The sequence below is a fragment of the Chiloscyllium plagiosum genome, unplaced genomic scaffold, assembly GCF_037043375.1.
Source record: "Chiloscyllium plagiosum isolate Xiang-an unplaced genomic scaffold, Cpla_swu_hap1 HiC_scaffold_22, whole genome shotgun sequence".
NCBI lineage: Eukaryota > Metazoa > Chordata > Chondrichthyes > Orectolobiformes > Hemiscylliidae > Chiloscyllium > Chiloscyllium plagiosum.
In genome coordinates, this window is record NW_028270160.1 from 58,777,760 (window position 1) to 58,803,441 (window position 25,682).

At 38.0% G+C, this 25,682-nt stretch overlaps 1 protein-coding gene across 5 annotated transcripts in view; it reads right to left on the reverse strand.

Moving 5' to 3' along the window:
- Positions 1-25,682, reverse strand: part of jmjd1cb (jumonji domain containing 1Cb) — a 393,296-nt gene that overhangs the window by 77,816 nt on the left and 289,798 nt on the right. For 4 of the 5 annotated variants that reach the window (XM_087999116.1, XM_087999114.1, XM_087999118.1 and 1 more), the window contains one exon: positions 22,345-22,458. The exons of the other annotated variant lie outside the window; for it this stretch is intronic. In XM_087999116.1, coding sequence (XP_087855242.1) covers positions 22,345-22,458 — 114 coding nt within the window. The remainder of the gene's footprint in view (positions 1-22,344; positions 22,459-25,682) is intronic. 5 annotated transcript variants of the gene reach the window in all.

Here is a 25,682-nt window from a genome sequence, read left to right on the forward strand (position 1 = left end):
ACCCATGGTACTGGTGAGACCTCAGCTTGAGTACTGTGTACATTATTGATCATCTTATTTAATAAAGGATGTGATTTTGTTGGAAGCACTTTGGACCAGACTCACTAGGCTGAGACTTGGAATGGGTGAGCTGTCTTACGAGTAAAAATGCAACAGGCTAAGTTTGCGTTCACTGGAGTTTAGAAGATGAAGAAGCGATTTGACTGAAACACAAGATTCCTCGGGTGCACGTGGAGAGAATATTTCCTCATATGGGAGAATTTAGAACAAAGGATCACGGGTTTAAAAATAAGCAGTTGGCTATTTAAAATAGAGATGAGTAAATTTATTTTCTCTTAGAGGAGCTCGAGACTGAAAGGGCAATGAATATTTGAATATTTTTAAAGCAGAGGTTTAGATTCTTAGTAATCAAGGGGTAGATTAGGGGATGAAACAGCAGGGAAGAGAGCTTTATTTCGCTATTTCAGCTATGAAAGAGCTCACCCTATTTGATACTCACAAAAAGCATAGAGATATAATGACCTGAAAATGGTTTCAGCTGCAAATTGAAGCCATGTTGATAGTATGAAATGAAACTTATGTCTATATTATCAGAACTCTCATTTGAAATATCTAGCTTCCAATAGATAAGCAAGTTGGTTACAGAACTAGTGGAAAATGAGTAACACAACATAAAACCTAAACTGTGTTGTAAAATATTAGGTTCACTGATACTTTTCGAATTGAGAAATGAGAACGATGTAATTCAACTACACACCCTATTCTATTAATGCCCCCGACCATTATATTCCAAGTGCCAAATGATCTTACACTTATACAATATATATTGAATAGCATTTCAGAAAAATGAGATATGTCCATGTGAATAATATGTGCAGTGCTGTGTCATTTAAACTTACTTTCTCATTAGATCCAAGATTTTGTTTTTACCACTGAAAACACACATATGTTCCATTATAAAGGCTTGGGCACAAAATCTAGGCTGGCATTTCAAGGGAGTGCTGCACTGTCAAGGCTTTTTAATGAAATTTAAACTAGAAATCTAACTGCCCAATCAATATTCAGATCTCAACCAAAATCAATGATACAGATTATTTGTGGGCACTGTTCTTCAAGTTTACTCAATGGGTTGTAAAGTCGTTTTGGACGTGAAGTCGTTAACAGTGCTTTATACGCGTAATCCATGAGGCAGACATGATTTGGACTGGAGTCCAACTGGTTTATTTGGAAGCATTAGCTTTCAAAGCGCTGCTCCTTCAGACATTCAGAAAACATTCTAAGCAGATGCAATCATTGCCAAAGGCCATCCAAAACAAAGACAGCTGCCAAAATAACATTACAACTGCCCATGTAACATTACTGCTATCAAACCCAGACTGCAAGTATCATATTCTTCGAAAAAAATGATGCTACTTTTGGAGACGGTATACCTTCAGGTATCTCAATAACATCCAAAAAATTAAATATCAGGCCCAAAACACTGTACTTCATAAAACAAAAGAGCACTTATGTGGTTCAGATAGATGCTTGCAACAGTACAGGTGATAACCTTCCTTTGTTCTGAATAATGCCGTACCAAATCACTCCCATTCCCAGTCTGAACAAATTTAATCAGTACAGAAATATAGCACATTGGTTCAGTGGTTAGCACTGCTGCCTCACAGCGCCAGGGACCCGGGTTCGATTCCAGCCTCAGGTGACTGTCTGTGTAAAATTTGCACATTCTCCCCGTGTCTGTGTGGGTTTCCTCCAGGTGTTCTGGTTTCTCCCACAATCCAAAGATATGCAGGTTAGGTGAATTGGCTATGCTAAATTGCCCACAGTGTTTAGGGATGTGTAGGTTAGGTGCATTAGTCAGAGACAAATGTTAAGTAACAGGATAGGAAATGGGTCTGGGTAGGATGCTTTTTGGAGGGTCGGTGTGCACTTGTTGGGCCTAAAGTTTCCATACTTTAAGGATTCTATGTCTATGTCGTGTTCTCATGCACTCAAAAATAAAATTACATTTTGTCAATACTGTGCTTCTTGAAACACACACAGGTAATTCTTTTAATAAGTTTACTTCCAGTCGTAAAACACTGGATCCAAGAACAGTGAAAATAGTTTTGGAGGTAAATGGCATTTACAGAAGAACCTTGATTATCCAGCATTCGATTACCAAGCATTTGATTACTCAACAAATATTTCCTGCCCATGTTGTTCGGATAATCAAGATTCTTCTGTAAATGCCATATACTTCCAAAACTATTTTCACTGTTCCTAAATATCACATTGAGAGCTGTGTTCCATTTAAGCTGAACGCTTAACCAGCCAGATAACAAACAGGAAGCTACCACACATGCAGTTCATAAGTAGTTCCCCTTTAATATATTGCATGTGTGAGGTCAAACAGAAAAATAAAAGTTACCACGCACTTAACAAGTCACATATAACAAGAGAAATTTAGAGGAACACTGGTTGTGAGTCTGCACCATTGCATTTCATTTTGAATAAAAAAAGTTATTGAGCTGATCTGCCAGCATATGAAAATTCCAGGATTCCACCTATTATGCCAGCCCCACCCAGAGGTTAGGCCAAATAATGTTTGCACAGATGGGAAGTGCAAGGAACCAAAAGAAAAGTAGTTGTTTTGAATTACATATCAGAGAACAATTTGATCTAAATTCATGAACATTGAGGCAAGTTTTCTTGTTGCAAATACATATCCACTCCTAAAGAACACAAACAATTGCTCTGCATTCATCGTATAATTTCAAGTAAAACAGGTATTCAACTAACCTAAAAATGTAGCACTACGCATGAGCAGTCTTGCACTTTTCAAATTCATTTGAAGATGTGGGGGCTGTTTATCAAGGCCAGCAGTTTTTTTTAAAATCCATTCCTAAACTGAACAGCTTGGTGAGTTGGCCAACACCTTCAACATATTGTCTAGCTATCACCACTGTTAACAGCTAACCCAAGAATGCAACTTTGAAAAAAAGGTTTTGTGATTTACACATGAAAGAAGTGAAACTATCACTGTATTCTAACAGATGGAAGGCTTAACAGACAATCAATTTTTCAATGTATAATTTCAGTTACATCACTCTGTAAATTTTTGCTATAAATTCTGTGTTACAATCGAGTCCTCCACTATCACCTGATGAAGGAGCGTCGCTCCGAAAGCTAGTGTGCTTCCAATTAAACCTGTTGGACTATAACCTGGAGTTATATCTTTAGGATGATTAAACAGGTTCATGGCCATTTGTATTGATGCCAGAGTTTTTTTTTAAGAAACTGAAATCAAATTTTCAGACCGTCATGATGGATGTTATGAACACATTCCCTGGAATTAGCTGTGCAGGCCTCTGGGTTACTTAGTAGATTTATAAAAAGTAGACTACTGTACCCTGTGACTAGGCTTCACGTTTGTCAACAAATATACCGTAGATCTCCTTGATATCACCACACCCTGGTAATGCACCGGATTAAATTCAAAATCTTAAATGCTTCATTGTACTGACAAAGCAGAAAACAATGAAGAAACACCTTCAGAAATCTTCAGGGTCATAGGGAAATTTCAGCAATAGGTTGGTCATCTGCATTACTGTCCCAAAAAGTTAATTAGTTTGTGAGGACTATCTTTATTATTCGCAGATACATCTTTCATACAGTGCAGCAGTAGCCGAGCTGTAGCTCAAGGCAGTACTGCTCTAAATAGGTTGATGGATAAAATCATGAGACAACTTGAGATCATTTGATTTCATTATCAGTGATATCATTCAGAGTCATATATGCTCTCTTATACAGTTTAAAAGAGGTTTGCTTTAAACTTGAAACTCTAACATGATAAACATCAGTTAGAAAAGGACTAGAAAAAGTATCAACAGAAGCTGAATGATGCCAGGAAGAATTAAGAAAGTATAGTAAGAATGCTGTTAAGTAAAAGGATTTTTTTAAAAAACTGTCATGTATTCAAAAAGAACAGTAGACAAACTTTCCTCATTTTGAACTAATTTTTTAAAAAGCAGATGCACACTATTCCTACCACCTCCTACACATTAATGGAAATTTAAGACCATATAAACCGTAAATCCTTGACAAACAGCGACCTTTCAAGAGGCTAGCAAAAACAAGGATAAAAGCATGGACAGTCAAGCATCCAGTCAAAGGAAAAATACTCACAAAAAGACTAAGATGTCCTTCATTAACAAATTACATGTTAATTTACATCAAAGAATGCATTGAGCTTCTGTAAAGTCAATAACCTGACATTTAAAACAAATCTACATGGTTTCAAATCATTAAGCTGTTTAAACTCATTAATTTTGGGTTTTTGCTTCCATTACGTTACTTGGCAGTCAATTTCATATACAAGTTATAAAGAAAGAAAACCCTAAACGTGCTGTTTGTTTTCTTCAAATGTCAGTTTGACTTCTTCACTTGAAGTAATTCTCTAGATTGAACTTGACAATCTTAAACATCTTTATTCAATCTCAATCCCTGAAAATCAGGCGTTTATTTTGTTCTTCCTAAACATGGAACTGCAAGTACAAGTTATGGTTCTTTATTGCAGCATTTCAGAACGTGTGACATTCAAGTCTTGGTTTCAGGAATTTGCCATACCACCCAGGACATTGTCTGATTATACACTACTGCATGGCCAAGCATGACTTCTGTTGATCTGAGGACAGAGTTCAGCATTCTAATATTTTTGAAGATTGTTGCTCCATAATCTACCAATATCCCAGATCTGTTCATTCATGGCTATTTCATCATAATGAAATCAATAAGTGAACTTAAATAAAATACTCTGCTACTTGCGATTTTAGGTTTGTTTCTTCCACTGAATTACCAGTACAACTTACAAACAGAATTTTCTTTTCACAGAAAACTGAATCAGATAAGAAAAAGCTATTTCTACACATATCATGAGAGTCTACTCCTTGCCAGATATGGTTAATTATGAGGTCAAGACAGGGAAATTGCAACTCCACAATACTGGAATGATCACAATCAAACACTTGATGGAATTCAGCCATTAATTTGCAACAATGTAATGGATGGAATATTTTGACCACAATTGTCAGAGAAAGCACAATGTGAGGAGCAAAGGGAGAAAGAAACTGGCAGAGCAGAAGCACAGAAATAAGACTTTATCAGTGCATTCTGAACTGTTCTAATTCTCAATTCCATACACTGCTGGCTAAAATTCCATCCACTCCTGCCTTAAATAGACATGAAAGCAAAAATACAACTGCAGAGGAGAAAATAATTTTGGTGCGCTTGGACAAAATCATAAAATTAATACACAACTAGAAAAGATCATCAGAAAGGGCGGCACGGTGGCACAGTGGTTAGCACTGCTGCCTCGCAGCGCCAGAGACCCGGGTTCAATTCCCGACTCAGGCGACTGACTGTGTGGAGTTTGCACGTTCTCCCAGTGTCTGCGTGGGTTTCCTCCGGGTGCTCCGGTTTCCTCCCACAGTCCAAAGATGTGCAGGTCAGGTGAATTGGCCATGCTAAATTGCCCGTAGTGTTAGGTATAGGGGTAAATGTAGGGGTATGGGTGAGTTGCGCTTCGGCGGGTCGGTGTGGACTTGTTGGGCCGAAGGGCCTGTTTCCATACTGTAATGTAATCTAATCTAATCTAAAGGCTAATGGACTGTTGGAATTTGTCTCAAAGTTATTAGAATATCTAAGTAAGAACACTATGCTTTAATCGTTTGTTGTCTTGGTCAGATTCCCTGCATTGTTTTGTGCAGCTTATCTTATGGAAGATACAACTTAACTAACTTGCTGGAGTTTTTGAAGAGGCAATGGAAAAGCTCGATGAGGGAGAATACTTTGAAGGGAAATCAGGCAGCAATTTTTTCAAACACAAAGGGCACTGGAAACCGGGAAAGGACTACAGGTTTGGTCAACTGAAATTTTCAATACTCAGATCAATATGACCATCGGGTACCAGAGAACATGGGTCAAAGGGATGTGAAATGGAATTGGGATACAGGATAGCATCTCTGATCAAAACAAATGGCTTGACACTGAGTTGAATACTTCTGATCCCTTTAATAGTTGTAAAGTAGTTACTGAAACAACATTCCCCACCCCCATCCCTCCATTTAAACAATAAATTAGAAACATCTCTGTCTTTTGACTCTAGTAGGCTGATGTTTGAACAGAATTTAAATTTCCTTGAGAGAGAAAAGCCTGGGAGGCAATTCTTAATTCATCTATGGTGTTACTGCATAGCTGAAAAAGCTGCATTCCAGATTTATTTCCAACAAAACTTGACTCTAATTAGAACAATACACAGCAAGAAATCTGTCAAACACAGCAAATCAAAAGCCTTGAGAAATCTTCTCCATTACCAAAAGAAAAAAAAAGTCTGGTTTTGCTCTTGAAAAAGATCAAATCTGATGTTTTCTCATATCAAGAAACTGAGTATGTTGAGCTTTTCTAAAAAAACCCACCAACAATGTCAGTCATATCATTACCCGTAAATACTGTGATTTTTAAAATCCTACCAATGAGCATTCAATGTCATTTTAAGGGTTACACAGTAACAACAATGCCACAAGTTTGAATGATTCTTAACATGTGATTCTTACTTTAGTTACCATGTTCTTCACGGGCATCACCCAAACAGGAACAGCACGGAATTTCTGTAACACATGTACAGGCATGGAACTCAACAGTAATGAAGCTGATGATTTAATCTGTTTAGACGTGTGACACAAAGACTTTCATGGTCCTTGGTCTTTTACAGGACAACCTTTTCTTTCTCTCATTAACTTCAAGGTATTTGAATAATTTAAAACAGAAAACATCTAACACTTGCCAAAACTCAAAAAAGAATTACAAAAATTCACCAATGATTTATATTGGAAGTTATACCAAATTCTTATTTTGCATAAAAGATTATGAGAATGGGAAGATGAAGGAGGACAAAAAAAAGAGACATTTACACCAAAACATAGAACATTCCTAAAAACATGTGCTCTATTAATCCACATCTTGCATCCACAATAAATAAATCTTATTTTATTGTGCAAATCCTCTCATGCAAATAAGTCATTTGTGAACTCACAGATACATACCCACAACCTATCTGTCCACATAACAGCATACCCACAGCTTTATCAACACATTGCAACTGCTGATTCTTTATTCTGCTAAATTGGATTTACAAGTTTGTTGGAATTGCAACAATACAGATGTCCAGAGCAGGCAAATAGCTATAAGTCTGCCTAATTCTGACCTCGACAAGCACTAATAGATCTAAATTAGAGAATAACTTACGGAGATGTAATCATGTACACAGCAAGATGCGGAACTGCACTTTTGCACTTCAAGCAGTGTGAGGTGAAAGCAAAAACAGAACAAGACCCCATCACCCACCTCATCGCTCATCAATATGCCCTTCAGTTGCTCACAGAAGAAGAATCATTTAGGCAAAAAAAATTAGAAGTGGTAGCTCACGTGAAACAGTGCTTAAATGACACCACAAGCAAACTATACTGTCAACAATGAAAATGTACTTGTTAAAAGTGCATAACATTTACCTATTCAAGATGCCCCATTCTTTCCTCTAATCATGTACAGGAAGAGTTTAACCCTGAAAGGTTGTTGAAAGTGCTTCAAAGCATTCAAGACAAAACTCTAATCCAAATAATGGACAGGAAAATGCACAGTTTACAGTGGCATATAACTAGAACACTTGGTCATGCCACGTCATTAACTAATTCAAAACAGACTGAAATAATTTATAGTCTATTAACTGTACAAAACTATAAACTAAATAACTCACAACTCACAATTAAGAAACACCTTTCAAAATAATTAGTGTCTACCGGAGCAAAGTTAAAATGCTTAAACTAGAGGAAAAAGAAAAAAAGCAATATAAAGGGAAGAGAAAGGTAAAAAGAAATGGGAATAAGAAAGCATGAATTGGTAAGAGAAAGAAGAAAAAAAAGCGATGGACAGTGAGGAGGGAAAAATTATTTTTATTAAACTCCACAGAAAGAGTGAGATCAGCCAACATGATTTGGTGAGAGAAAATCATCGAGGATTAAAGAAAAGATAACAACTCAGAAGAATCTTTCTGATTCCAATAAATGAATACAAGCAATCAATGATGAGATTAACTAATACTTAATTGCAATCTATCACTTAATCAACACTACAGATAATAGTATTTCAGTGTGACCATCATCGTATATGAGTGCCAAGGATCAAGTTCACTCTTGCCTATGGCAATGCCAATGACAAGCAGAAACAAACAGCAAAAATGTCAATGACCCGCATGTCTATGCCTAACTTTGTTTTATAACAAAGCTTGGAAGCTCTAGCAAAATTCTAATATATTTTTATTTTATAAGTCCACATGCATTTGTTCCTCAGTGCCTCATATGATCAATATTTGGTAGTAAAATTAAATTCAGCAATTCTCAAAGCTATTTACAACCAATTATTTGAAGAGGTTCTCAGCATCTCACAACCATCTAACAAAAGAAATTGATGTATGGTAATTTTGTTTCACTCTCCCCTCCTTGCTTCCATCACTCTCAGTAGTCTCTTTCTTTCTACTCTCTCTAAATAGTAAAGAGTAGAAAAAAAAACGATGTGCAGCAACATATCAACTTAGGAAACAACTGTACAATTGTATCACACGATACAAAAATATCTCCACTCAGTCACCTCAAATATTTCCCAAATTCGAACCGATTTTGGAATACTTAAACACTCCTGCATTTTGTTTTTATTCATTGGCTGGGGCAGCATTTATTGCCCATTCCAAATTTCCTAGAGAGCAATTAAGAGTTAACCACAGCACTGTTGGACTGGAGTCACATGTAGGTCTGACCAGGTAAGGATAGTAGATTTCTTTCCTTAAATGACATGAGTGAAACAGATGGGTTTTCCAACTATCAATAGTTTCATGGTCATTATTATAATCTCAATTCCAGATTTTTATTGAATTCAAATTCCACCATCTGCTATGTTGGGATTTGAATACCCAGGTCCTGGATTAACAGTCCAGCGATAATACCACTCAGCTGTCTTCTCCACAGTATTCCTCTGTTGTTAAAATGTGACACACTAATTTAACCATAACCTTCACTCCAAATCTGCTTCTCATTTTCAGTGGTCTATAATATGATCCAAATAATAGAACTATTTTCTTGTTATTCCTCAATACAATTGAAAGAAATTGTTAGGATCATTTCTTGAATCAATACTCATCTCTTTCCTGTTTTCCTTAATATTTGATACCAAATTCTAACCCTGTTTCGATTATTGCTACATTACCATGATTTTCTGTTTTCATCAATGATTTATAGAGTCATAGAATCATACAGTAATGAATAGGCTCTTCAACCCATCAAGTTGTACTGACCTATCTACATTTGGCCCACAGCCTTCAGTGTTGTGACATTAAGTGGGACCAGCCATCTTGTCTCCCACTGTGATGGCCTGCATTCAATCAAATAAAATTTTCCTTAACTTATACAGCATTCCCAGAAACGAAACATGTGCAAGCCTTTGCAGGGTTTGACTGAGGTAGACGTCAAAGTCATATTCCGATTCTACTCTTGTCCTGATACAAGTCTTGTGTTTCTGTTGATAGAAATGGCTAATATTTCTCCTTTGACCACTTGCTTGGTCATTTCAGTATGTTATAGAGCATTATATCAAAAATCACGCACAACTATACCACATCTGGAGTAATGTAGAATTTGGCTTTCCGTTTTTGAAAAAAGGATACAAGTACATTAGAATCAGTTTAGCCAAATTTCAAATGACTCACTCCTGCAATGAGGGGCACTAAATTTGTTCAAGGCTGAGTTTAAGACCTTTTCTAAGCAAGGAAATTGGGGTTAAACGAAGGCAGAAAGGGAAGTGGAGTTGAGACAAAAATCAGATCAGCTATGATCTTATTGAATGGTGCAGCATGCTCAAAGGGGCAAATGGCCAACTCCTCCTAATGTTTCCATGGAATTTGGATCACATGTAACCTCAGTAGGGCAAGCATGTTCCATTTCCTAAATGACATGAGTAAACTAGTTGTGCTTTACAATATAGATAATGCTTTTTCTTGTCAATCTGTTATTAGTCTATTTAATATTCAGTATAATTTCTTGCCATGGTATGATGTAAGCTGCTTCAGCAATGACCTTCACTTTTTCATTCTTTCAGAAGCAGGGATATTCTTTGATAATTTCTCAATTTTCAGCATCAATCACCACTTCTCAGATACCGAAGTCGTCCATATTCAAAACTCAGCATACCTGGACAATACCTTGGCTTGAGCTGACAGGTGGCAAATAACATTCATGCCACAGAAGTGCCAGGGAATTACAATCCTCCATGAGACAGAGTCTAACCAATGTCCTTTGACATTAAATGACATGAAATGGCATCACCATCACTCAATCTTCCTAAAGCAACATCCTGGTAATTACCATTGACCAGAAATTAAAAGGGACTTGCTATATAAATGCAGTGGTTACAAGAGCAGGTCACAGCAGCAATTAACTCCCCCCATCCACAAAGTCTTCTTCATGAATCTTTATGGAGTAACAAGCTGTGTGGAATTACGGAATTACAAACTGAAAGGTCAACGAGGGAAGAGTACTGGAGGAGTTGAGGTCAATAACTCTTCTGGAAACAATGATCTGACATCTGTGGGTTGGATGAAAGAGGGGGAAGTATTGGAGAGCATGTCAGAAAGTTTGAAAACAATGTCACAGTTGGACATAAGAGAAAGTGATGTAGCAAGTTTAGAAGGAGACAAGTTAGAACAAGTGAAGGGAGCACAGATATTGAGGTAGCCAATTTCTCACTAGCAATTCTCAAAAGAATAGGTATAAAGCCGAAAGGAGGGTTCCAGGTCAAGGGAAAGCATGAAAGATAGTTGAAAGGGGGAAGGCTCTTGGCTAATGAAGTGGTCATGGGGGTGAAAATGACAGAAACGTGCAACATCATGTCAACATTAAAACTAAGGTGGGAACCTAAGCCTTTGCTTAGGATAGTCTGTTCAGTATCAGAGAGAGAGTAAGCTCAGGGAGTATGTTGAATAGATAGCAAGAGCTTAGATTAGGAGTAGCAGCATCAGAGAGAAGGAAGGGAGAGAGATTTGGTACCAGCCTGGAGCTTGCAATCCTCAAAACGCAAAAGAATGAGCAAACATTGCTTGTTAAAATGTTTGATGAGTAAAAAGATGAAAGACAAGTGCCCAGAACGACGGTTTTGAGATAAAGTGAGCCCATTCTGCTGAAGAGAGGGGTCAAGGCAGTGCCATGCACCACCATATTAATGGACTGAGAATCTCAGACTCTGACAAGAATGAAAGCCCAAGGAATGTTAAATATTTAAAAGGCACAGGTAATCACAGATGGATCTGAACCAGCATAAGTGGAATTTCACTGTGAATTAAGTTAGAGCTGAAGACAGTTGCCGAGAATGAAAATGAGGCTGAGACAGCAGATATTGGTGGATACTTGATCAAACATGAGGAGTGAGATAGAAAGCAATGAAGGTCTTTTTGGGTCTTAGTAACTGGCATTTCAGGCACTCCAGAGGAGGTTCACTGGGTTTAATCCAGGTAGAGAAGGACTGTCTTGTGAGGAAATGTCTGAAGTTTAGAAGAGTGAGAGGCAACCATATTGAAACATAAAAGATTGGAATATACAATAAGGGGGGCAATCCTTCAATGTGTAAAGAAGAACTTTCTGGAGCAGTACATTTCCAGCCCTGTGAGGGAGAGAGCTATGCTGGATCTGGACATGAGGCAGGCTAACTGAAGAATGTCAGAGCATATGAGAAATAGCAATCAGAACATAATACTGTCCAATATTAATTTGGAAAAGGATAAAAGTCAGTCAATGATTAAGATGCCAGATTGGAAAAGGGCAAATTTTAGGTGACTAAAAATTCAACTGGAGCACACTGATTGGAAATGCATTTTTGTGCATAAAAATAGTGGCTGAAAGATGGGAGAATTTCAAAAGAGACAGAAATAGGATGAAAGTTACATAGACACCATGAGAAATAAGCACAGGGTATCCAGAGCTAGAGTATCCTAGGTGACTAAGGTTATTGATAAGAAAATAAGGAAGGAAAAAAAAAAGAGGTATATGATACAAGTCAGAATAAATACCATCAGAAATCAGGAAGAGTATCTCAAATGCAGGAGAGAGGCTAAGGCTGGAATAAGGAAGGCGAAAAGGAAGCATAAGGAAATGATGGCAGGCCGCACTAAAACAAATCATACTTCAAACATATTAATAGTGAAAAGATTAGCAAAGAACAGAATGGTGCCCATTGGAATAAGCAGGGCAAACTGCTCTTTGAAGCAAAAGGTATGGCAAAAAGTATGAAATGTAACAAAGGTAGAGTGGTTGCCAGGCCCGGATGGGATGCATGCTAGATTGGTGAGAGAGGTAAGGGAACAAATCGCCTAGACATTGACAGAAATTTTCCAGGTCTCTCTGAACATAGGAATTAATCCCAGAGAACTGGAGGATTAGAAATGTGACCCGGTGTCTAAAAAAGGGGCAAGGGTTAACCCAGAAAACTATAGATCCATCAGCTTGACATCAATAGAGGGACACTGGAAAGCTTGCTGAAAGTACATGTCTAACCTATCCCACATTTGATCAAAGGTCCAGATCATAAAAGGTCCAGATGATAAAAGCCATAATACGGGATAAGGGAAATATACAGTTAGAGATAAATAAGCGGCATGGTGGCTCAGTGGTTAGCACTGCTGCCTCATAGTGCCAGGGACCCGGGTTTGATTCCCACCTCAGGCAACTGCCTGTGTGGAGTTTGCACATTCCTCCTGTTTCTGCGTGGGTTTCCGGTGCTCCGGTTTCCTCCCACAGTCCAAAGATGTGCAGGTCAGGCGAATTGGCAATGCTAAATTCCCCATATTGTTAAGGGAATTAGTTAGGGGTGAATATAGGAAAGGGAAATGGGTCTGGGTGGGTTATTCTTTAGAGAGTTGGTATGGACTTGTTAGGCTGAAGGGCCTGTTTCCATACTGTAGGGAATCTAATCTACTAGACAATCAACACTGCTTTGTCAAGAACAGGTTTGATTGAGTTATTTGATAAGGTGATACAGGCAGAGGAGGATAATGCTGTGGATGTTGCATTTTTGGACTTTCAAAAAGCATTTCATACAGTGCCATATGACAGGGTGGTAAGCAATTAAAAATGTTTGAGATTGATGCTTCCTTGGCGGTATGGATTGGAAGTTGAGGAAAGATAGGAATCAGCGCATAGGATAGATGGGCTTTTCTCAGACTGGAGACAAGATCAAAGTATTCCTCAGGAATCAGTGTTGGAACTCTTGGTTTTTCTGATTCATATAAATTATTTTGAGATGAGTATTGAGGGCAAAATTTCTAAATTTGCAGATGATAATAAGCAAATTGTGAGGGTGACACTGAGCGACACTGAGCGACTTCAGAAAGACATTGTCAAGTTGACCAAATGAGCAGACACCTGGGAGGTGAATTTCAATGCAGAGAAATGTGTACTAATGCATTTTGGTAAACAAAAGACAAAGAGACACTACAGGCTCAACAGTACAAGTTGAAGAGACTACAGGAGCACAGGGACTTTGGGGCTCATGTTCATAATTCTCTGAAGGTGGCCAAGCAAGTTGAAACAGTTATTAAGAAGCCTCATAGGATCTTTGGCTTTATAAACAGAGGTGCAGAATATAAAAGCAAGGAAGGGATGCTACACCTCTGCAAATCTTGATTATTTGGAGTATCGTGTTCAGTTATAAGCGCCTTCATGAACGAAGGATATTAAACCCCTGGAAAGAGTGCAAAGGAGATTTACTGGAATAATACCAGGAATGAGGGATTTTAGGTACAAGGCAAGATTAGAGAAAATTGGTTTTTTTTTGCAGCAGAGAAGATTACTTAAGATCTTAAAACAGACAAAGAGAAATCCCAGAGAAAAATGCAGAACTTGTTCAAGGTAGACATTGGTGGAAATGATATAGCAGTGAATTAGTCACAAATGAAAAATTGTAATTAAAAATCCCACAACATCAGGTTATAGTACAAAGGGTTCTTTGGAAGTACAAGCTTTCGGAGTGTGCTCCCTCATCAGATAAACCTGCTGGACTATAACCTGTTGTGGGATTTTTAACTTTGTCCATCCACATCAAAAAATATAATACTGTAGACACTGGAAAGCTTGCTGAAAGTACATCTCTAACCTATCCCACATCTGATCAAAGGTCCAGATCATAAATCATCAATTCTGCTTCATTCTCTACTATCTAACCTGCTGAGCATTTCCATCATTTTCTCTAAAATATCAAACAGTATCTGAAAAGAAAAATAGCTAAGTTGCAGTCAGCTAACTAAATTCCAATGAAGTGCACCTAATAGAAGCGTTAATCCACCTTTCTCGACGCTGATAGACCTGTTGAGACCAGTGTACCAACTTACCACACTGCAGAGCTTTATGAATGATTATTTTCAAGCCCTGGACCACTCTACCTTCACTGCAATCTTTTGAAGTCTTCAAGGAAAAACAGGGACAAGCTTGCAACCATTTTTGATGGCATCTCTTAGTTTCTAGGTCTGGCACTGTCAAAACTGAGGGTCTCTAAAGCATGCTTTAGAAAATATGAGAATGTAAACTTGTTTATCCTGAATCTTAGAGCACTAATGGTCCTAAACAATTAATTTTACATATCACACCCAGTTTCAGTGGTTGGATATGGAGAATCAAAATTGATTTTTAGAAACTCTGCACTGTCCTTGACAATGTAGAATATAAACACCAGCCTATGACACAAGTGCTAAAAGCACTGCTATTTTTAGAGTACTGGCTGAATCCAAAAACCTTACAAAACAGAAAAATAAGATGCAGACAGGATAGTTTCCAGTCGAATAAAATAAGGAAACGACTATAAATGTAGATGTATTTAAATCAAAGAGAAAGAAGGGCTAAATGTGTTGTATTACTGACATTCAAATAACTTCCTGAATGGTAATATGTATGCTCTTATTATTTCAGTGTATGGAGGGGGTCAAAAAGAAGAATGGTGGAGAATTCTACATTTGCACATTTTACTGAGCAACAAGAATACTGCTGTTTAAACTTTCCATAACCTTCATTCCTTCTGATAAATCTGACACAGATCAGTTATCACAGGAAGTACTGGGTTTTTGAAAATGCAACAGAAACCATAACTGCACTTTGCGCACACAGGCTTAAGGTAGCAGGAGGGCTTTTTAAGATTACATGTGCAATTAACTGATCATAGTAAAATAGTTCACCATGACATTTATTTTGATCTCATGGAGCAACAACTGAAACAGTTTACTTTAAATGTGCCTTTGTTACTAGTTTCACTATACATTTTCTTGATAAACAACCTGAATGGAAAGTAATTCACCAATAAATGTTTGAATTAAATGAGCATCAGATATTAGCTACATTTGCAGTCCTGAAGACTGTAGGTTAAAGCCCCATTGAAAGAGTTATGCACTTTAATACAATATTGAGCAACTGCTCTTGCGCAAGTTTATTCCTGATGTGTGCCTTTGGGATTCAAAATTAAACCAAAGCCAACATTTGTCTGTTGAAATGAATTTAAAATGTCACTACACAGATGAACATCTGAAGAAAAATGGGGTGCTTTAGTTACCCAAAGGCTCTGATTAAGTAATAAATAAAAGCAACTTTGCTGTTTCCTTACCCAAGGTTCAGAGTTGGCATTTGGTTGGAACAAGACCCAGGTCATGACTCAAGTAATTCTATTACTCAATTGCAATCACCTTAGTCTTACTATTAGCTGAGTCACTCTAGTAAAATTGAAAACAAAACTACTCAAAGTACATATACAGAAAAGGGGATGGAACATACATTAAAGAATAATTGACAAATGAATTCTGCATGTTTGGATTAATAATCATTGCTGAACAAATGAATAATTTTTGATGTTAAATTAAAGTCTAAAACATTAACTCACTAATCAGAGATTTGAGTGTTACAATGTTTTGTTGACCATAGAAATGAAGTCAATGGCGAAACAGACATGACATAACAGAATACACAAATACTGCACCTCTGACTAAAATTGACCTAAAAAACAAATCAATGAAATAGATCATGAGTACAAAGAAACAGCAAAGATTACAACAATCTCAGCATAGAATTAATACTACAAGAAGAATTCTTGAAGGAACTCAGCTGATCTTAGTATGTATTATTGGGAAACCTTGCACTTGTTCAGTCTTCAGATCTTCCACCATTTTGGTAGACTTTCAGCAATATTGGCTTCGTATTACTCAATTCCAAAATTTAACAACGTCCTGTCCAACCTACATATAGAACCTTCTTACCACATGCCACAGACTCAAGTTCCCTTAGAAATGTAAACAAGAATAATTTGACAACTTCAGCACTTCCTTAAATCTTCCTTTAAATGAGAAATCACTTTCTGAAGGTAATGTAAATATAGGCTAATTCTTCACAATAAGCACTTCTTTGTTTTCTGAAGATACAAATTTTTGCTCAATATCACTTTAACTGTTTGTATGCAAAACTGACAAAACAGATACCAAAAAATGCCAAATAGAGTGTGGCTTCATTCTGGGACCAGAGAAAACTACCATTCTTTCAAAGAAAAGATAAACCCTGAACACATGAAAGCAAACTTCATCAACAGGGTAAGACAGAAAAGGTTCCGTAGTTCTGATATGGCTATTATTTTGTGATATGGACATGATGCATGGTTGTGCTCTCAGACATGCCAACAAAGCAGTTTTAGACTGGCAGTGAATATGAATTAATACCTCAAGATGTGGCCCAGCATTGCTGCCACAATTATTCACCCTGCTACGTTCAGGGTGAATCTACCAAGATAACACTGCTAGTTGCACAGCTGCGCCAACTCATCTGAAAGGCAAATTCTGCCCAAACGTCCACCAGCTGCAGCCACCCACAGCACATGCCAGAGACCTTCATTCATAGTGTTACTGAAACTTGGCATTCTTTTTCTATTCCTTGAAACATTTTTGTCCCTTTCTTTCATTCCATGCTCTTGAATCTGCCCTTCTTTCAATGCAGATTTGCTTTTTCTTCCTACCTGCTTCCTACATTTCAGTTATCATCTCCCTTGTTCTCAACCTCAAGCTTCCTTTTCTTTCTTAACTCACATTCAAAAGGTCTGTTGACCTTTTCATTCTCTTTTCTCAACTAGAACCTAGCAAAAGTTTCTTTAAACATTTCAAGAAAAAGAAGAGCAATCAGAGGCCAGGAAAAAAAAAAGCAATAGTGAGAGGCCAAGATAAAGAACAAGAGAAAGAAAAGCCAGCCTAAAGGCTTGAGCATGAGAACCGGGGAAAGAAGCCAATTCCTTAAGTAGACTGTGCTGGGAACTTGTCACATGATGGACCCTTACTAATAAGATGGACTAGAAAGATCAATGCTTACGTATCTATCAGAAATTATCAGATTCCCTAAAAGAGCTTTCAGTGAACATAACTGATAGGACTACAAACAGATCTGATAGTTACATTGCAGATTAATAAAAATCACAATAAAAAACCTTGAAGATCTGCTGTCTTGAACAGGGCCAGTTAATGTTTTTAAACACCATTTTTGAAATGGCCATGTAAAACCTCAGGATTATAACTTGTGCAAACACCCACCTTAACTAAATATTACTTTTGAATTTTCCAAATTCTATTTTTCCACTAAAATACTCCCGCTTCAATCCAAACTTATGCACGTAACTATTAAGCAAATTATTTCACTAATATATTTAATATTCGCAATGCTATTATTCCATGAAATTGTGCAATACTGGAGTCATTGGCTACTTTCTCAATTCATTCTTGATCAATAAATAAACACTGATGCTGATCATATGATCTCAAAGCTACTCAGTACAGTGTAAGCACGTGAACTTCAATTTTTTGGACATTTATTGTATAATGCTGTGATAAAAAGGAGTGCACAAGCATATGGAAGGGGCAGAAGCTTCAAAGAGGATTTTAATTACAGAATTCTAGGAAAGATGACATGGTTATGAGAAGGAATATGTTGAATGGAAACTTAGCGCAGATATCAATTTTAAGTCAGGTGTGGAGTATTATAAAGAAGCCACAATGACAGCAATTTTAAAAAGGTGTGGGATTGTAGCAGAGGAAAAAAACTTGCATCACATTAGCTTGTGCGGAGCCAGGAACATAAGTGAACAGAAATTGTTTCATGGAGAAGTGGTCAAGGGAACTGGCCATGAAATTAGCTTGGGGTAGGGAAACATATAGAAGGCTTGGCTTGATAAGAAAGGAGAAGCAGAGAAAGATGAGACCCTTAACAATGGCCCCTGACTGGAGACAAAACCATGAACTCTTAGCAAACGTTGGGAGGTTAAGGGTGGATGTGATAGAGGAGATCACTTTAGAGAAAATGGTTATTAATTCACAATCCTGTGGTGGTCTTTGCATTCTGGGATGATCTGTGTGTAGCTGATGGATTTACAGAGGTCAGTGAAGTTTCCAATGGCAGAATTTCATGTGGACAAGCCAAGTATGATGATGAATAGCTAAGCTACTTGTGCAGACACAAGCAAGCCTGTCAAACTTGGGATTTAAGACAGCAAAGTGACCATAATGGAGGAGGGAGGGTAAAGATTTTGCTGGGGTTAAAGGACAAATGACATGAGATGGGCATGAAGGAGAAAATCAAAAATTTAGCGATATCATGCAAAAGAACTGGTATCGAGGATTCAAGTAATCTGGCAAGAACTTCCTTTGCTATGGTGGGCACAGAAGTACTGTTGGATTGTAGGTGCAGAGATATAGATTGTGAGAGAGACAAGAAAGTGATTAATGTTACAGCAGTCAAGCGGACCAAGGGAGACGACACGTTCAAGAAGGTGTTGAAAATGTAATCCATCATGAGCAGAGGGTGTTACTTGCTGGGTCAACATTAGTGGCATCCCTAATCTCCCTTGGGTGGTAGCAAGCTGCAACATGAACAGCCACAGTCCATATGGTATGAGTATATCCACCATCCTTACAAGGAATGGAGATAGAGGATTGTTGACTATCAAATATATGCTAATACAACTCCAAGTCAAAATGGTGTGAGACTTGGAAGTGAACTTGTAAGCAATGGTGTCCTCAATCATCTGTTGTCTCAACCTACCAAGTGTAGAGTTCACGAATCTAGATGGTGCTGTTGCAAGAACCCTGGTTAGTTACTGTAATGCAATTTGTAAACAGTATCAACAGCTGACACTATAGGCTGAAGGTGAAGGGATGTAGTAAGTGGAAGATGGGGTGCCAAGTAAGTGTGGTTCTATGCCCTGGATGGCATTAAGCTTCTTGATTGCTGTTAGAAATGCACCCATTCAGTTATGTGGAGAACATTCTATCATCCTAGTGACGTCAACTCTGCAGATGGTGGATCAGCTTTGGAGAATTAGAAGGCACGCTACTTACTGCAGAATTTCTAGCTAACAACTTGGTATTAAAGCCACAATACTTATACGGCTGGTCGAGTTTAGGTACTGATCATTGGTCAATACCTACACATCCCAGTCCTACCATTGCTAGTTAGGCATTAGCCATGGTAATGCCATTGTAAATCAAGACAATATGGTTAGATTTTCCCAAGTAGGAGATGGTCATGTCCTGTCAGTTATGTAGTACAAATGTTACTTGAATGTCTTATAACAGAATGTTATGAATCCAAACCTGGATGCTGTTTGAGCCTTAAACATTTAAACATGCATTGTTTTGATATCTGAGGAATCCCAAACGGTGTTGAACATTGCACAGTGAACAACCCCGATTCTGACCTGAAGGCCAAATAAAGGTCACTGAAGCAGCAGTTGAAGATTGTTCGGCTTTGGACACAATCTTGAGGAATGGCTACAGCAATGTCCAGATTGAGATGATGAACTCCAGCAAGCACCATCATCTACCTTTGCACTTGCTGTGACATCCAACAGTGCCTTGATGTCGAGGGTAGTCACTCACGTCTCCTTTAGAGTTCAATCCTCATATCCACATTTGGGCAAAGGGTGTAATAAAGTCAGAAGCTAAGTGGCTCAGATGAAACCCAAACTGAACACACGTGAACAGATTATTGCTGAAGTGGTTTTTGACAGCACAGTTGACAACTCTTCCTATCACTTGTCTAATGGGATTTGTCTAAGGGGCGAGATTAAGAAAGTGGGTCCTATGCCATTATGGGAAATGAACCCATGCTGCTGGTGCCATTCTGCATCGCAAACCATCTGTCCAGCCAACTGATTTACCCGTCAAGCACTCCAAGAATTAATGGTCTCTCAAAGACAGAAAGGATCTTGAAGAGAGATGTGGGAGTGCAAAGGATATACAATGAAGCTCAACAAGTTGTAATACGACCTGGTGAACATGCTATATGAACTAAATTGTGAAAGAAACCCCAGTGACTTGATGACAATCTTCATGAGTTTTTTTGGAAGTCCAACTCATTTGTAAAGTATTAACAAATGCCATGTCAGTGAGTGACATTTCAGGTTGTAAATTTGCTTGCTACACTGGTCAATTTGTTCTCAGATGTTTCATCACCATGCTCGGTAACATAATCAGTGAGCCACCAGAGAAGCGTTGGTGTTCTGTCCAGCTATTTTTCTGTCTCGGTTTGTTGTGGTGGGTGATATCATTCCTGGTTCTGTTTCTGAGTGAAGTGGGTTGTGAGGCACAGGTCTACTAGATTGAGAATGCTGTCTTTGCTGATGGAGTTGGTGCTTGTGTTTGTGTCCATGGTTTGTCCAGCAGTGAGGCCAGTGCTTCTTTGGCTGGGGTGATGTTTATTGATGTGAAGAAGGCCATCACGTCGAAGGATACCTTGTTGTCCTCTACCTTGGTGTCTTGGATGATATTAAGGACTTTCTGGGAGGAGTGAAAGGAAGTGGGTTGAGTCTTCTACTAGGTGTTTCAGTTTGTGTTGCAGTTCCTTTGCTAGTCTGTATGTCAACAAAGAGGGACACCAGTTCAACTGGGACAATACATCCATCCTGGGACAGGCTAAACAAAGACACACATGGGAATTTCTAGAGGCCTGGCATTCAAACTGGAGCTCCATTAACAAACATATAGATTTGGATGCCATTTACCATCCTCTCAGAAACAGACACAGAAATGATATCACCCACCACAACAAACTGATACAGATAAATAGCAAGTGGGACAGCACACCAGCGCTTCACCGGAGGCTCACTGATGACGTTACTTAGCATGGTGACGAAATTTCTGAAAACAAATCTCCCAACTCAGCGAGCAATTTTACAACTTAACCATAATCTGAGCACATTTCAGTCAACATTTTATCAATGCAGTCAGCCAACAATAAATTTGTGGAAAGCAAGGATCATATTTCCCAGTAAATTATTATGTGCAAGGAAAAGTCAAAAGCAGTACTGATTTGTAGTTTCAGAGTACAGACAAACAGTGGTGGATAGGATGAATAGGATGGAATGAATAGGGTGGAAAGGGTTGTGAAATTAGCTTACAATGGATGTGTGGACTTGGAAGAAAAATGGTTCATGCTTGAGGTCAGCTGTTGCTTAAATCCTTGTCCATGGCTTTTTTCCCTTCAGTCAATTCCAATATACTCCTGATTGGCCCCTCACATTCTGTCATGCAGAAACCTGAGGTGATTCAAAACACCGCTGTTCACTGATTACATTGGGCCCTATTAAACAATTCATGGATTTCAAGACTGTCATCTTTATTTTTAAATTTTCCAAGGCTTCACCTCTCCCAAACTCTACAATATCCACCAGCTCCACAACTCTCCAAGCTATCTGTTCTTGAAAGTCTGGCCTCTTTAGCACCCCCAATTGTAATTACTCCACCAGTGGCAGTCATGCTTTCAGTTACTGGGATCCCAAACTCAATTTTACACCTGACCACTTTATTTCTTCTTTTAAGAGGTTTGTTAAAAGCTCCTTTTGACAAGCCTTTGGCCATTTTCCCGAATATCTTATTTTCTTTCTCATAACACTCCTGTAAAGAATCATGGAATATTGCACTACAATTGAGGCAATATATAAATACAAGTTGGTGTTAATGGGGAAATTGGAGTTGTAGCTGATAAAAAGATAACAGTTTCCTTCATGAGTTGTTCAACTCACACAATCATCATGTTCCACTATAATAAAAGTTGTGCGTTAATAGGTGGATTGAGTGATTTACTGACTAAAATCTAAAATTTATAAAATGCTTCACAAATTCCATAAAGAAAAGTTGAAATATTTCATGGTTAGACATAATATTTTTCAACATGACAAAAATGCTGATCACAATAATTGTTGTCCTACCTGGTAGAGCTGGAAGGCACTATCCCCAGGTATAAAATTCAGTTGTTTATCCACAAAGAATTCTATTGCAATTAATAAATGAAGCACAGCCTTTCCCACTACAGACTTGAATGTCTAAACAAAGAAAAACAAGGAAATAACTTAGTTGAAGCTTGATTGAATAAATGCAGAGCAATTAGAATTTCATTTTTGTCAGAGATCATGAAATGAACGTAAGAATAGATCTGCCTTAGGTGTAAAATACAATATAGAAAGCCAACAAATGCACCAAAATTGATTTCAAGTTGGCTTAAGATCAAAGCAAGCACCTAATTATGCACTTTGATTAAGCCAATTCAAATGTCTTCAAATTGTATTCTGCATAAAGTCAAAGTCCACTTCTAAATTAGTGATGATTATGATAAAGGTTCAACATAAACATTTTGCTTGGTATGAAATACAACATCCCAAACTAAAATATATTCTCAATTCAAGTTTGTAGATTAATTTTACAAAAACAAGAAAGCATAAATGGTAACAGGAAACACAAGACAGGGAATCAAAATTCTGCTAATTATAGTGTAATCCAACTAAAAAACATACAGAAAAGAACAGTCATAGAGATGAACAGCATGGAAATAGATTCTTCAGTCCAACTTCTCCGTACCGACCCGATATACCAACCCAATCTAGTCCCACCTGCCACCTCCCAGCCCATATCCCTCCAAACCCTTCCTACTCATATACCCATCTAGATGCCTTTTAAATGTTGCAATCGTACTAGCCTCCAAGACTTTGTCTGGCAGCTCATTTCATACACATACCACCCTCTACATGACAAAGTTGCCCCTTAGATCTCTTTATTATCTTTCCCCTCTCACTTTAAACCTATGCCTTCTAGTTCTAGACTCCCCCACCCCAGGGAAAAGATTTTGTCTATTTATCCTAACCATGCCCCTCATGATTTTATAAACGTCTAAAAGGTTACCCCACAGCCTCCAATGCTCCAATGAAAACAGCCCTAGCCTATTCAATCTCTCCCTATAGCTCAAATCCTCCAACCCTAGCAATATCCTTGTAAATCTTATCTGAACTCTTTCAAGTACTAATCTCTCAAATTAATGCCAGACATAAAATATGAATACAAAATATTATTGAGCAGGTACTAAATAAAAAGAACTCAGGCTTGCATACAGCATAGCAATTTAGAGTGAAAAGCTGAGGGCTACCTGTTTCTTACTGCACCAGAAGTGTCTTACTTTGGAAAAGGAGGAATAGTGGAGAAAACTGCATGTTTACGATACGGTGGTGGCGAAAGCGCATGTTTCTTTTCTGCCTTCAGTTCTTCTCTGTCATACAAATCTTGTATCCCTATATTTATTAACGTAATGAATTGTGCATTTTTCACACAAGATCAGGAAAAACTGCAACACAGATAATGCTTGGCACATAGACAAGCAGACTATCAAAATGCCCAATCTCAGAAATTTAACAAGAGATGTGAAGGAAAACTTCCTGTTCACATTAAAAACTTCTTGAAATTTTAACTAAGCATGTAATACAAAAGTTAAAAGTGAAGAGTACAATGATGTTTTGCAACATGAACTTAAATAAAAGACAGCTGAAGTCATCCTGCTGGACAGAAAATATCATTTAATCTTTTAAAAATTGTTTTCTTAAATAATCAAGCCCTCAATCTATTGGATGGTATCATGTTTAATGGTGTTTATATAAATCCTCAGCACAAATGACAATGCAGCCCAAATGTCTGACATGAGATGCCTCCAGAAATGTTTTTCCTCATATTTCTTCAGAGGCAACAGCTTCGCTGCCATATGACCACATAATACATGGGGATTTTCTTCAGCAAGACACAGACAATGCTGGAGAAACTGAGTAAATTTAACAGCATCTGAGGAGAGAGAAAAAAAGTCAACATTTTGAATCCACTAAGACTCCTCAGACCAAAACATTAACTCCATCTTTCTCTCCACAGATGCTGCCAGTCTTGCTCAGTTTCTCCAGTACTTCTTACATTTGTTTCATATTTCCAGTATACACTGAATTTTGCTTTTATTTGGATTAATTGCTTGCAAGCCTCTTTGAGCTGTCCAGAAATATCAGCAGAGCAATAAGTAAGAATTTGCATTGCCCAATTAAGAGCAATATGCGTAAATTTGTGCAGACACAATACTTGCCCTGTTCTTATTGAGACTGAGAATTCTGCACAACAACATAAATAGGAACTGTTTGTAGGAACAGCAGTACCAGTATATTACAAAACTACTTCAACAGTTTATTTCTGTAAAATAATCCACAATCTTATTCATTCCGTGAGTTTTGAATAAAGTCCTTCTTACACAGCATGGTGGCTCAGCAGTTAGCACTACTGCCTGACAGCACCAGGGACCTGGGTTCGATTCACCCTCGGGTGACAGTGTGGAGTTTACACATTCACCCTGTGTCTGCATGGGTTTCAACTGGTTGCTACGGTTTCCTCCCATAGTCCAAAGTTGTGCAGGTTAGGTAGATTGGCCATGTTAAGTTCCCCAGTGTCCAGAGATGTACAGGCTGGGGGAAAAGGCCATGGGATATGCAGGGTTATAAGCAGAGGTAGGAGGATGGATCTGGGTTGGATGCTCTTCGGAGGATCAGTGTGGATTTGATGGGCTGAATGGCCTGCTTCCACACTATAGAGATTCTACAATTCTCAAACAAAAATGGAACTCTATTATTGATGGTTTTGATAAGGTTCAGGCATTACAGAATTTAAACCAACAAAGCAGGAACATCAAGCTCTAATTTGAGAGTGGGGAATTATGACATCATCCCAAGAAGTAATTTTTAAGTAATTAACACGCTATGGAACTTTCTTCAGAATTGGCAGCTAAGAACATTGGAGGTTTTACAAACTGTTCCATTAAATGAGAAGACGTGGGTGTTAAGGTTCAAAAGCTTGTTCCAAAAACCTTTTTTTAGTCAACAACTTGACAGTTTCTGTAAGCAGATGGCATCTCATATAAACTGAAACCTATCACTTTTACTGTTTATTGCACCAAAGAGCCATGTTATGCAAAGTTTGTATGCACTATACTTTTTTGCTCGATCAAATTTATTATGAGGTTTGAATTCTTCCCAGGCTGGAAACCTAGGCCACCACTGAAGTTGCGCTCCCCCATTATGCATAAAATGCTACCAGCCTACATTCCAGATGTCTGAACTTCACTTTAATTGCTCTTCCTGCAAAATCTTCAAAGCTTTATCCACATTTTTGAAATCTTTATTAACTTCAAAAGTTTATTTGTCACATTCCCACACAATACTTTGCCTATAAAAACCTTACCTGACACCTCGATTCT